We start from the raw sequence: 13,620 nt of genomic DNA on the forward strand, positions 1-13,620 counted from the left end.
AGGGCTAGACATATCTCCAGATGGGTCCCTCAAGGAAAGTTAATAGAGCAGTACGGTCAGGAAATCAGACTTTGCTTCACCTTGCCTTCATCTCTGTCTCTTACAGGTGGCTGCCACCATTAAGAGAGTTAAGTTGAGTTGGTCTAGTCTCATCTCTCCCTTATATACCATAGAGGGCAATGTGCATTGCCAACCTTAGAATTCTGATAGACACTCACTGGCAAATGATTATTGACTGATTTTTGGAACAAAATGGCTGTTGAAGTAAGTCGCCTCCATCAGGTATGCAGACTCTTGAAGACAAAATTTTGTGAACCGACTTTGTAAAGATTGGTATTTCAGAAATGCCCTTAGATTTATAGTGCTTAGGACCTACCCTGCAATCATTTGCGGAAAATCTCCAGGGCTTTCACTGTCATATATGTTTATTATTCATTCTTGCATATAACCAAAAGTTATTAGAAATGAAAGCAAGATCCATTTCTCATGGATCATCAAGATTTTGATGCACAGGGATTAGAAGAGCAATTCCAACCATGGAGAGGACCGGATAGAAGTTGTAGGAAACTTATGAGTGGAATACTGGCATCTTAGAAGCATGTGTTTAAAACAATATAGCAAAAGGGATAGACAGTTTCAATTCCCAAGTTAGGGACTAAAATCTAATGGACAAGCTCAAATAGGAAATTCTGTATGCCTTCTTAATAAGAGCCGCTGCATTAGGAAGCACACTGAATCACCCAAGAAAAGGTCTTAGTGTTGACAGCAGACAGTGGTCCCTTATAGGCACAAAAGTACAATTTTCCTAACTGTCCAGCATCAGAAGCTGAGCTGGGTAAGATTCTGCATGGATTTTTCCACATTTTCTAGCCAGCGTACCCTTAGGTTGAATGCAAGCACAGAATGCCACCTCAGGGTAAATCCCATCAGACCATGCCTGATCATACACTTTACTACAAACTGTTGTAGGAGTTAAATAGTCTTACTCTCCCCTTATCGGTCAGATAGGTGGGATTAGAATTTAGCACTCTATGAAACAGAGGTAACATGTTCTAGATTCTACCACCCCTTTGGAATCATTAGCATCATGCTATATTATTGCTGATGAAGTTACCTAGGCTTCGATAAAATGTAACTGTAGATGATTTCACAAGAGGAAGCTCTGCTGCATCCATGAGATTAGGAATAGCTCCCAATATTGAAAAAGGGGTCTTGCACATACCAGTACTGGAAGAAGAAACTTGCTTCCTTCCAAGTCCCTTGACAGCATGTGTGCCTGGAGAATTTGTGGAATAACTCAAATCTCAATAAGATACCAAGGTCATTCTCCAACTAGAAACAATTTCTGCATGTCAAGGGCAAGAGGCCACCACTAGTATCTTTCAAACAATGTTAAGACTCCAGTATCTATATATTTTGATCTAACTTAGCCTCAACAGAGAACTGCTGGACCAGTGAAACTCAGTTACTCATATCTGATGGCATCTGCCCCTTAATACCCAGGCCCCTTATAAAACCTCAAAAAAAATATTATGCTATCAACTTTATGGCACTGCTGTTCATGCACATTTCCTTTCTTCTACTGGAAGAACCAGACATGGGGGGTGACAAAAAATATCTAATCATCCACGGTGATATTACGGAAAAGGTAAGCCATGGACTCCCCATTGTGGATCCGACGGATAGCTTCAGAGAGGATCAAACTAATATCCACAGTCTTTATCTTGGGACACTGCAGCTTCTGCACTTCATGGGGAACTGTGTTGGTGACCACCACCTACCAATGGATGAGAAAGGAAAGGCATTTAGAAACACAGCTGAAGCATCTGTTCAGATTACAGTTAATGAGACACAGAATTCTGCTTTAAAAAGAAAATCAATGGGAGGGGCTTCCTAACATGGAACACGTGAGACTGATGTAACAACCAAACAACAATGCTTTTCACTGTTTAAGGCATTTGGTGGCTCTCAAAATAGTTAATACAACTATTCCAAAACTTAGAAGAACAAAGTGAAAGATGTTCTAGAAATGATAGCTGAAAGAGAACACCATGTGAAGCCCTTCTCTAATGGAATGAACATAGCTACGCATAGAAAGCATCTACAAGAGTAGTTTTGGTTTTAAAAAGGCTTCCGTTCGGCAGCAAGAACAGGAGCCGAATGGAAGCCTCCCAATACTGTACAACTGTCTAAACGTCTCAAATCCAAACCATCATAAACAGAAAGATATCTTAGTGCTTTGTGTTCCTCCATCACAGCATCCGAGGTCCATTCAATCAACCTGCTTCTTCCAAACAAGCACCAACCATTACCAATTATGCAAATCTAGTAGAATTCTGTACACTGAGTACACTGAACTGCATTAACTCTCCATTACCCACCTCACTGAAAAAATTGCCAGAAACTAGCATTACCAAAAGGGGGTTGTTGTGGCCTCCAGGGCTCCTCTGCCTCCATTCCAGCATTAAAAACAACCAACCAACCCTGGCTAGTAGCACAGTTCCCCTTTTTAATTAAACACAGGGCTAGAATTCATCACAGCCATGCAATTTCCCATGGCAGGGCCCCAGAGGAGAACACACAGTGCTATGTAATAGCTGTGCTCATTGCTCTCCATTGGCTTTTAAACACTGAAGACAGAACGTACCACAAGTGCTGCCACTGTAATACTCTACTGAATTTTCTTGCTTGGAAAAACACAGTAAGGCAGCTGCCGTAGCACAGCACTGTATTTCTATGATCTGGAGACATTAAGTGTTGAGCTGTGGCAGTAGACAGAATATGCTGTATCCAGTATAGAGCAAAGCACTATCAAGCACTTCAAGATACAACAGGAAAATGACTATGGTTATGAAAATAAACCTTAGATAATCCTCTGTGTGGAAGGTTTTAATTTAAGCCAACTATTATTTTTCCTGGAGTGAGAAGCCAATGGCATTTGGTCCCAGATATCAGCTCAAACCACTAGCTCAAATTAACTTTTTGCTGCAAGCATCTTCTCTAGGAAGGTGGATGCAAGATGAAGCCAATTAATGACGTTTCCACAAGTCTTTGCCAACTTACGAATGAGTTCAAATCCATCATTTTGATATTTTAATACATAGTCTCCCAAGACCTGCCTCATCAATGGATGATTCTTCAATGAGACGTGGAGCATCTGCAGACAAGAGCCCGTGAGTGGCCATGATGAAAATCTTGTAAGCACCACGCTCTTTCAGGATTTCTGCAGCTGCCACAAAGCTTTCCACATCATCAATTATGTCATCCTGAGAAACAAAGCAAGCCCCAGTTAGAATCTGGAAATGACTGAAGCAACAGGAATTATTCCCCTGCTTTACAAGTCTTTACTACTTCTGTAAGATGCTTCACTGACCTCTACCTAGAGTCATGGATGGGAAATTTTGATATATTGCCAACAGTACTTTGGTGGCAGGAATTTTATACCAGATGACCGCTGGTTGAAGCAAGGGCTAAAGTACTCCAAGGAATAAATATATGCTTAAGGCAAACTTTTCCACCAAAGTTGTCTTTTCAAGGAAATGGCGCTAGAAGAAAACAAAATCCATCGAGACAGAAATCCTAATGCCTAAAGGATCTGGCTCTTTGAAAACTCAAAAATGGTTTCCAGTGGGAGAGATACCTCTCTTCTAAGAGTAAGTTCATAACACAGCTTCATGTGCCATGGATGCACTTTGCTGTGGAGCACAGAACCCAGGAAGCATCAGGCAGGCACTTTTTCTCCAGAACGGTTTTATGCTCACTATGAAAAGTCATCCAGGTGAACCATACAGCATGTTCTAGTCCTGCATCAGCCATGCAAACTGAAGTACCCCATGACTCTGGGCTGGACTCTGAAATACTTAAGAAGCACACCCAATTCTGGCGATTATGCAGCTCTTAGATCAAAGAGCAGACCAAAACTACTTTTTCACCACTTGCACATATGGAATACTATGACACAGTGGGAGGGCATGTGCATGTATTGCAAGTTTGCTAAAGCTAAGATGTCTAATCTTTCATAGTAAGACATTCTTCCTTCCAAATAAGTCAGAAAGACTAGCAAACCCAGAGTTTTGTGGGAAGGGGAAGAATTGTGCTCAACATGTAACTGATGTCAACAGCTGCAAGTGCAGCAGCACACAGTGGCCCTTAATAAGATCCTACTGTGCAACAGAGGGGTGATGGTGTGCATATCAGATAGGAAGATTTCAGGAATGCAAGCCAAAGTAAACTGAAATGAACACTTGATTCTGAAGTACGATGTTTTTAATGCAGGAAAACTGAAACTATACTGTAGTGAAATAAATTGAAGTGATACTTAGTATTCCAACACAAATAATTAATGGCTTTTAGCCCAGAATGGAAATCTCAGCTACATAAATATTTGAGAGAGATAAAGCAGAAGAAAATCTAATTCATCCTACTGGTCTTTTGGTTCCTTACCACAATTATGGCAATTCTACCTCCAACGTCTCCAACTACTGTTATCGGTGGTTTCTCTTTGGCCATCAACACTAAGAAAAAACAGTTTTAGTAACCTAAGTTTTATTGCACTGCTTAATGCAAATTTGTCTTTCCTTCATTGTAAACATATAGCCTAGTTCTCTTATGTGGAATATACTTAAAACTCATTTTACCAATGATATACAGTACAAAAAGTATCCTTAATCATTATCTTTAACACAAAAAGGAACAAACACTTTGTCCAACATAAGTAACCCTGAATGTATGGAATAAGCAAACAAGAATTTTAAAACAAAAATGACATTCCAAAAAACCAGGATGGTGTAGGGGTTCAAGAGTCAGACTTAGACCTGGAAGAGTCAGGTTCAATCCCCACTCAGCCAGAAAGCTTCCTGGGTGACCTTGAGTCAATCAGTAACTCTCAGCCTCACCTATCTTACAAGGTTGTTGTGAGGACAAAAGGAGGAAAGGAACCATGTTCACCACCCAAGCTCCTTGGAGGAAAGATGGTATAAAAATGTGAAAAATAAAATAAAACCCATTGCACTGATTTAAACCATCTTTTTAAAATATAAGGCCAAGCTATAATGGTGTCAGGGTAGCCACATGTATTTGTTCACATGTCTACCCCTTTGACATAGAAATTGAGGGATGGCTTTTGTTTAAACACACAAAAGGAATATGCAAATGAGGAGTAAAGTCTTCTGCCTCCCCCCTCTCAAAACCCAATTGTAAACTGTTCCTTAGAAGGACTTTTCCCCCAGCCCCCATACCAGAAGAGTTGCAAAATGCAATGAGGGGGAAGAGTTTTAGTGCCACTTACCTTCTTTTGTGTGTGTGTGCACAAAACAAAACACCAACATTCTACTTTAAATATGAGTATATCAGATATGCTACTGCAAGCTTATAGCTTTCCTATCACGTTTAGTTTGGCCCTGATACACCTCAGGTTTCCTGCAGGGACTGGTGTATCTGTAAGTACTTTTGCATTAATAAATCTGACAGTGCAGAAGAACAGGTGGCTTGGCTATTTAAAATTTTTAAAAAGTCTGCAACAGAATATGAAATTCAGTTACAGAAACTAAAAGCAAACAACAATTATTCATGTTGATTCAGAAGTAAGTCCTATTGACTTCAGTGGGACTTACTCCTGTGTACAGGATTGCAGCCTAAGGCAAACTACATATTTAGCAGCAACTACCTTAAAACATTTATAATGTCAGTCAAAGTAATCTAGGCACTTAGCAAAAGAGCTCATTTTGTGACATGCAACAATAACCTTATTCACTGCTGCACATTATCTTAGCCAGCACTTATGCAGGTAACTTAATTCCGACTCAGCAGATCTTTGACGGAATTTCTCTTTGGCAGTGTTTATTGCCATCTTGCCAATGCACTGAGACAGAGGAGCATTAGACAGAGGGAATGGTTTTCTTATGTTAGAGCAGGGGTGCTCAAACTTTCAAATTTAGGGATGCTGGACCTTTAACAAGTGTATAGAAGAGAGAATTGCAGCAGGTGCAACTTGTCATCCCACAGATGACAAGCTACACCTGCTGAAATTCTCTCTTCTATACACTTGTTAAAGGTCCAGCATCCCTAAATTTGAAAGTTTGAGCACCCCTGTGTTAGAGGATTAAGGCAGGAGCCAAGGGCACTTTTAATAAAACAGAATCAGACTTGCAAGATAAGGCTAAACATTTCAATTGTAGAAACTACCTACCAGTGCAGGTTAAACATTAATCTTGTTTCAGTAGTAATAAAAGTCTCTTGATAGGGAAACTGAGTTAACCCAACACCCCGAGGATTACCTATGGCTTCCAGCTTTAGCTAGCATCAAAGGACAGGGATTCTGCTTACATCAAATGGACCAGAGCAAATCTCTCTCAAAAACACTAAGCCAAGCTAAATGCTGGAAATTCAGTACTATTTTACTGGTAAATGCCACTCTGACCTGAAATTTGATTTTCACTTACCTCTGGCATAGTGGTTCCTAAACTGGTGGGTTGCAATCCACCAGCCAGGGAAGCACTCAGCTTTGGCCCCTTAAGGGCTTTCCAAAGTAGTTTTCAATCGTGATTTTTATTTGAAGTTTGGGGAGCCCTGCAGAAGTGTCCCTGCACTTCCGGAAGCCCATCACTGGCTTCAGGTAAGCCAGAACCCCTCCCTTTCCCTGGAAGGAGCCTGATCCTGGGGATCGAGTTGCCGCAATCCCCCGTCCCCACAAAGACTTAAGTGGTTCCCTCCTCCTAAGGTGGACTTTGGGTACCACTGCTCTAACAGAAGCAAAACATTTAACATTTAAGTACAGTGATGCCTCACAAGACGAATGCCTCGCGCAACGAAAAACTCCCAAGACGAAAGCGTTTTGCAATTTTTTTGGTGACTCGCAAGACGAATTTTTCTATGGCCGTGCTTCGCAAGATGAATTTTTTTGCATTTTTTTTGTTTTGGTTTGTTTTAAATCGCACAACTGTTAATACCCAGGATGCATTGAAGTTTTGTGCTTGAAATTTTTGAAATCCTCTGTACAGTATGTATGCCTTTAAAGAGCACTTAATAAACACTTTGTAAACCAAATTTGACTTTGTTCTGACTTTTTTTGCCCATAGGAACGCATTAATTAAATTTCAATGCATTCCTATGGGAAACCGTGCTTCACAAGACGAAATTTTCGCAATACAAAACGACTCACGGAATGAATTAATTTCGTCTTGCGAGGCATCACTGTATCAATATTGTAAGTAAACTATTCATTTTTATTATTCTGTTTATAGAGGTGAGTATATATGAAGTGTATGGTACTTACTAATTTTTGCTTTAACAGCACTGTAGTTTTGTTTGGCACCTTAAGTTTTGTATGTGTGTGCATGCATGTCTATATTAGTTGAGTTTTCATCATTTGTAAAAATAGAAGTCTACATAAATAAAGAATTTAAAACGAACCATTTCAGCTCTAAATTATATCTTCATGGAATACCAATATTAAAAGCAGCTCCTCCTTTTCTTCTCAGTTCTCAAAGCATGGGCTCGCTCTTTCTCTTTAAATTAAGGAAATGGTAGTCAGGGGAATATACCTGCCCAGTCCAAGAAAGAATTACTCTCTGGAGGAAAGAGAGAAGCTGCAAGCCATTATTCACCTAACATTTCAAAAGAATTCATTCTGCTATAAATGGAAGAAAAAAAAATCAATTCCAGAATTTCTCACTAGTTTCTCAAAGCAGTAAGTGAACAGGGTGTGTTGTGTTAATGTAGAAACCAACTCAGGTAGCTACAACAGTTTTCTTTTTAAATTAAGGAAACAGTAGTCAAGTGAACATTCCTGCCCAGTCCTTAAGGCTATGACAGCAGATGCCTAAATATCCCTAAACCTAAGGTATGTTGTAAATCCCTCCACCTGACAACAGGCTGTGTGAAATACTACAAGACTCTCTTTACATCAGTGGTTGCAAAGTTGCTAACACAAATACAAAAGTGGATATGCTATTTGAAAGGGGTCATTCAAATGTGTTATAAGACGATGTGTCCAGTGGTATTCTGTCTTAATCCAGAATTCAAGCAACAATATTCTGTTTACCAAAGGAAAGTTGAAAAAACTTTGATCTGGCCTGATAGTATGTGGTCATACTATTGAGTGCACATTTATATCCCTACTTGTTCTTTGAGAAAAAGTTGCCTTGCCAGAGACGTATTCATAAAGCCTAGTGCTGAGCAAAGGTGTGAATAACTGATGGCCCCCTGGCTAAGGCTCTCTCATTCCTAACTGGAATTATATGCTGTATAGGAGGACATGTAATACATCTAACGAAAGCATGGCTATACTACCAGAACTCCCACCCTCTCCTAGCTGCTTTCCAGGTCTATTATTCCTGCCCCCAAATCTAACCTTCTTTGACTTAGTTCCCACTGAGGTAATAAATCTGTATCTGGACTATACCACTGCAAACTACAAGGTGAGGAGGCACTGCATGACTGAATGTTCCTGCATACCAGATCATTCCCAGCTGACAAAAAACTAGATGTCCTGGAGAAGTCTGCTGGGACTTTTCTCCTTCCCCAGCATGTGAGTTTTCAGTGTGCAAAGAATGCTTTTGTATGGAGGAACACTCCATCACATGACATCCCACCTGCACTCTGAACTAGTACAATACAGATACAAGTTTAACAAGAATTAAGTCTCAGTTTTGCTAGACATCTCAGCTCTGGTCAAAGATGTCAACTGCCTTTGGCATTTGAATTATTTCTCATTTATAAGCTCAGAGCCTACTTGGCTTCTGGCCAACAGTACATTACTTCAACAGCTTACATGCTTCAACAGTTCATTCAACAAAACAAAACAGTTTTGTTTGTTCAACAGAGAACTCAGATGAGCTCTTGCATACTTTGTTGCCCAGTGAACCCAAATAAAATAAGGACAGAAAGATGCAATCACATACAGGGCAGCTCCAGGCCAGGGTGCACAGTGGTATTTTTTACAGTGGGAGGAGAGTGGCGCCCGTCATCCATATCTTGCTCTGTGCACTGAGCCTCCCCGTGGATGACTGCTAGTCCTAGACGCAGCCGCTCTGCATAAGACTGGGCCCTGTAAAAACACAGCACATTAGTGAGATGCAAGACCTTCACCCTGAAAAATCTTTTCTTTGGTTCATTTCCGTGTGCTTTATTCAAACAGAATTCAGCCTTGGAAAGAAGTTTTTGGCCCTGTTGTTTGTTTCAATAAACAATAGTCTGTGCTTAATCATTTTGTTTTGGCTTATTGTCTTAAACTTCCTTTTAGAAAGAGCATTCCAATGCATTCCCACTCCATAACTTTAATATGAAAACCAAATGCTACTTATTCTGCAAGTGTATCAAATACTACCAAAGGGGCTTATTTTTCGATATTTGAGTTTATATTAATTTACCTACAATATAAAATGCCAGCATCAGCCTTCCTAATAATTCGTTTTCCTGCTTGTGATAACTTCATAGTAATCATCATCTGCAGGTCAACCAAATCAAGTCAAGGTCATAAAAAGGTAAGTATAGGAAAACTAAGAGAATAGCATTTCAACATGATTAATATTTTCTAGGAATAGGTCTTTTTGGCCACTGCTATTCCTTGACACAGTCACTTCTTATACCAAAGCTCCCAAGTTGCCCCAATCAGTTATAGATGCCTGCAAGAGGTTGGGGTTTCCATTTACGAAATATGCCAATCTGACTTCAAGGGAGGCCACCTGTGCTTTTGGCAGAGGCCAAATGGCAGGTAAGAAGCCCACTACTGCATGCTATCTCATATATAGATGAGGTTGCACCAGCCTTGAGGTAAATCTCCAGGAAGTATAGAGAATGACAATGCATCAGAACAATTGAGTTAAGATCTCCTAAACTGTAGAAATGTGAGAAGAACTGAACATGCTTTAGGGCTAAACAGGTCAATTATACTGCAGAATTATCATTGCTACTCAAAGATTTTCTGCTTCCATTCAGAAAAAGCTAGGAAGACATCTTGGCTGCTCCTTAGGTAGCCACTGGATATACCCCACAGAAAATACAGTAGTCTAGTAATGAATTTAATGAACATCTTGACAGAATTCCTTGCATATCAGTCTGAACTTAAGGAATTCTCACTGGTGTTCAGAGTCCCCATGGAAAGAGGATGCAGAAAAATCCTCATTCCTAGAAGTTCTTGGTGCAAATTCTGACTGAGGAAAATACTTTGTCTAAATTTTGTGTCAGTTTCTTCTACTGGACATTCACAGTTGCCCATGTTGGTTTCTAGCACAAACTGTATCTTCTCCCAATGAAAAACAACTGCCTCTTGTCCTAGTATTCGTACTCAAAACTTTTACACTCCCTTGTGCTAAGAGGGCCTGAATCACAACATGCGACCACTTCTGATACATGGTGTATTAGCTGAATCTTTCAGGACTTGTTAAATGTATCCACATCAAGTACAGTTACAGTACCTCTTAGCTGCATCAGGGGACTTGGCTACAATTACTGAATTTCTGTAATCAGGAATCTGGAGTAAAGATAAAGGATGTTGACATTTTAAAGCTGTAGCTCTTACACATTCATTACAACTTGAATGCGGGCCAAATTATATGCAGTGTTATATAATTTGGGCCCTGCATGTTTGCTAGGGAGGGATGATTGTTGTTAAACATTAGTAGGGGAGGAGGGGGACAGGAGATATCAGAATCTGGACCATGGCAGGGGTGGAGAGATGCTTTAACCCTTTACTGTCATTGTGGTCCTGATACAGATCACACTCACAGCTATATCACCCATAATGGAAGCTCCTACTGGAACTCTCCAAGGGGAGGGGGGAAGAAGCCACAAGGACTGTCATAATCCAGATTAGGAACATGGCAAAAGAGAACATTTCAAACCTCCTTCTACCCCACAGCAATCACATCTAGCTGGACACTGGACACACCCTACTGGACACACCCAGCTGTTATTTAACAAATCAGACATGGGCAAATGATCCAAATAACATCATCCCAGAACTTCTATTAAACAACAAGACAGAAGATGCATCTTGTATCTTGTTTGTACCCCAGACACCATGAAATGCTCTCCTTCTGTGTGAATCACATTCTACATAGTTGCAGAGAAGAGAAAGATTGACTCATGGTTCATAAGACACAAACGTTGCTTGAAAAGGAAACATTATCACCCAGAGAACCAGGCTTTTCATGTACAATTTTAGACCCAAAGTCTTAGAAGCAACATTCCATATATCTGGAAAAAGGACAAGATGTTCCAGCAGGCCTAAACTTTGATCTTGAAGAACTCAAGTTCCCATAAATGTACTACATATCTTATGCTTAATGACTTTTTATAAAGTACAAAGCAACCCTTTAAGCAAACAAGATTATTCTCAAAGGGTTTTATAAAATTATAGAATTCCAAATAACGTTTTGAGACATTAGATGTTTGGAAGTGTCTTCCTCCTTATTCTAGCTGCATCACAAAATAGTCAAATATGACATTTTCTTTAGAAACCATCAACCCGTCCAGGATGACAGCACAAGACTAGGTAATCCTTCCTAATGATTCTAATGAGTTACAGGATATCTACTAAGTATTTTTCTTCTTTAGGACTCCTCTTGCACCTAACCTGTCCCTTCAAAATGCTTTGTTCTTACCACCCTTTTCAAGACATAAAAGTAAACTGGAACTGGAAAGTGGGGGGGGGGGTATTGCATGACATAATAAAGCGACAGAAGAGTTTGGTATATTTCCCTGACTGAGTAAAGTGTGCAGTTACTCTTGCTATAGAGACAATGAACGCTGCCATCATTAGCAAATGTTGCTCAACAAGCTCAACTGATAAGTGCTTTTTTTTTTGTTCCGCTGCTTTATTCTGGTCTAACTAATTGACCATCAATAGTTTTATTGTTGTTACTACAGTAACTATTTCATCTATTGTTTTTAGACTGCAAATTTCTTCTATGGAATTTTGTAAGCTGCTTTAAGCATTTGCTGTGGCATGGGAAAGGTGAGGCGTAATTGATTGATTGAACAACATTTGTGGGTCATAAAGCTGATGGCAAACAGAATGAAATGTAAGAGCATTAGCTAACCAGTTGTAAATGGTTTGTGCTATCTTCTATTTATTCTCAGATAAATCTGAACAGTATTCATCACGAGTACTAATGGTTTAAAAATGACTTTACCTCTTCCTGGATGTACTGAAGTAAGAAAGGTGATGCCCTCAGGTTGTCAACAGGAAAGCTGAAAAAGCCTTGGATTTCTTTTTGATGAAGATCCATAGTGATGATATGGGTTAGACCTAAAAGAAGAAAACATGTTAAATTCACTAAAGAATTCCAAATGTGAAGTGAAATATCCATTGCATTAAAGCATCCACTCACAAACTCAGACACTACGAGTTTAAAGATTCTTACTTGTGCAGTGGCTGCCATTAATCACTGATAAATATCTGATTTTTCAGATTGTGGTAATCTGTCAGGATGCCTACTACACTCTCCTGTGCATTACAGGCTACAGATGCTGCTGACCATAGAAGATGCTGGTTTACAGAGGACTTTGACTTTCCCTAAATATATTTCTTATCATAAACCACAGTAGGTGAAACACAGAGCAAACAAAAACTCAAACATACTGCAATGTGCCAATATTTTTATGCAATATTTAAGCAACATAACAGAATAGACAAAGACCGGAATAGGGGTTAAACAGGACACGCCCCAATGAACCTAATCTGTAGTCACCTGAGCTGCTCTGGCTCAGCAAACATCTAATGTTCAAATACAGACCATGCCCATTATCTACAGTGTGCAGATGAGGAAAATCAAGTAGTTTTATCAAATTCTTCCTTCATGGAACTTAAGGTAGAATATATAAGGTTGTACCCAAAGGGATGCCAGCATGAGTAGAAGGCACTTCAGCTTGTGCAAGGGATGAGTCCATGATTTCTACTGGTTTCTCTCCAAATGCAGCTCCCTACACCACCTCCTACGACATTCCCAAGAGTCAATGAACCCTCAAGTTCAGTGGCTGTAGCAGCAGAAGGGGCAAAATAACTCTGCTCCACAAATGAAATTTTCCTTGTGGTTTGTTGAACCCAAACTATGGCTCTCACCCCTCTTTCATTCTCAATACATGAAAGATGGCTGTTAAAGTCACCAACTGAACCTCATTGATAAGTGCGGGGGTGGGTTTGATTATGACTACTAGTTGTTCAATGATGTGCCTTCTCTACCACATACTGCAATACATCAAAATTGCCCAAGCACCTAACAAAAGTAACACAAGTAAGCAGCTAAATAAGTTCTTGAAATTATTGCTGAGCACAATTGTGGGAGATCAAATCTTGTTGACCCAATCAGACCGCATACCTGCTTTGGCCAACATGGAAGCTAGCAGTTTGCAGACTATTGAGCCTCTCTTCCTCATTTTGCTTTGCTTGCTATAAGGAAAGTAAGGAATGACCCCAATGATATTTTTGGCACAGGACGTCTTCAGTGCATACGCCATGATTAACAGTTCCATCACTGCAGTGTTCACATCTCTGAAATGGTTGAAAATATTAGTCAGAAACCCATGGACCAATAAAAGAAAATGAAACAAATACTATAAACAGAATTCTGTGACTGTGCGGTTGATATAACAGACTTTTTTCTTAGAGATCATAGCAGC

The 13,620-nt window shown here is 39.8% G+C and overlaps 1 protein-coding gene across 4 annotated transcripts in view; it reads right to left on the bottom strand.

Annotated features, from left to right (window-relative positions):
* Nucleotides 1–407: 407 nt before the first annotated feature.
* Nucleotides 408–13,620, bottom strand: part of PRPSAP1 (phosphoribosyl pyrophosphate synthetase associated protein 1) — a 31,680-nt gene continuing 18,467 nt past the window's right edge. For all 4 annotated transcript variants that reach the window (XM_066613244.1, XM_066613242.1, XM_066613243.1 and 1 more), the window contains 7 exons: nucleotides 13,320–13,492; nucleotides 12,135–12,250; nucleotides 10,416–10,471; nucleotides 8,901–9,046; nucleotides 4,444–4,514; nucleotides 3,120–3,266; nucleotides 408–1,777 (listed from right to left, as the gene is read on the bottom strand). In XM_066613244.1, coding sequence (XP_066469341.1) covers nucleotides 1,619–1,777; nucleotides 3,120–3,266; nucleotides 4,444–4,514; nucleotides 8,901–9,046; nucleotides 10,416–10,471; nucleotides 12,135–12,250; nucleotides 13,320–13,492 — 868 coding nt within the window. In that variant the 3' untranslated portion in view covers nucleotides 408–1,618. The remainder of the gene's footprint in view (nucleotides 1,778–3,119; nucleotides 3,267–4,443; nucleotides 4,515–8,900; nucleotides 9,047–10,415; nucleotides 10,472–12,134; nucleotides 12,251–13,319; nucleotides 13,493–13,620) is intronic.

The sequence above is a fragment of the Tiliqua scincoides genome, chromosome 2, assembly GCF_035046505.1.
Source record: "Tiliqua scincoides isolate rTilSci1 chromosome 2, rTilSci1.hap2, whole genome shotgun sequence".
NCBI classification, from domain to species: Eukaryota; Metazoa; Chordata; class Lepidosauria; order Squamata; family Scincidae; genus Tiliqua; species Tiliqua scincoides.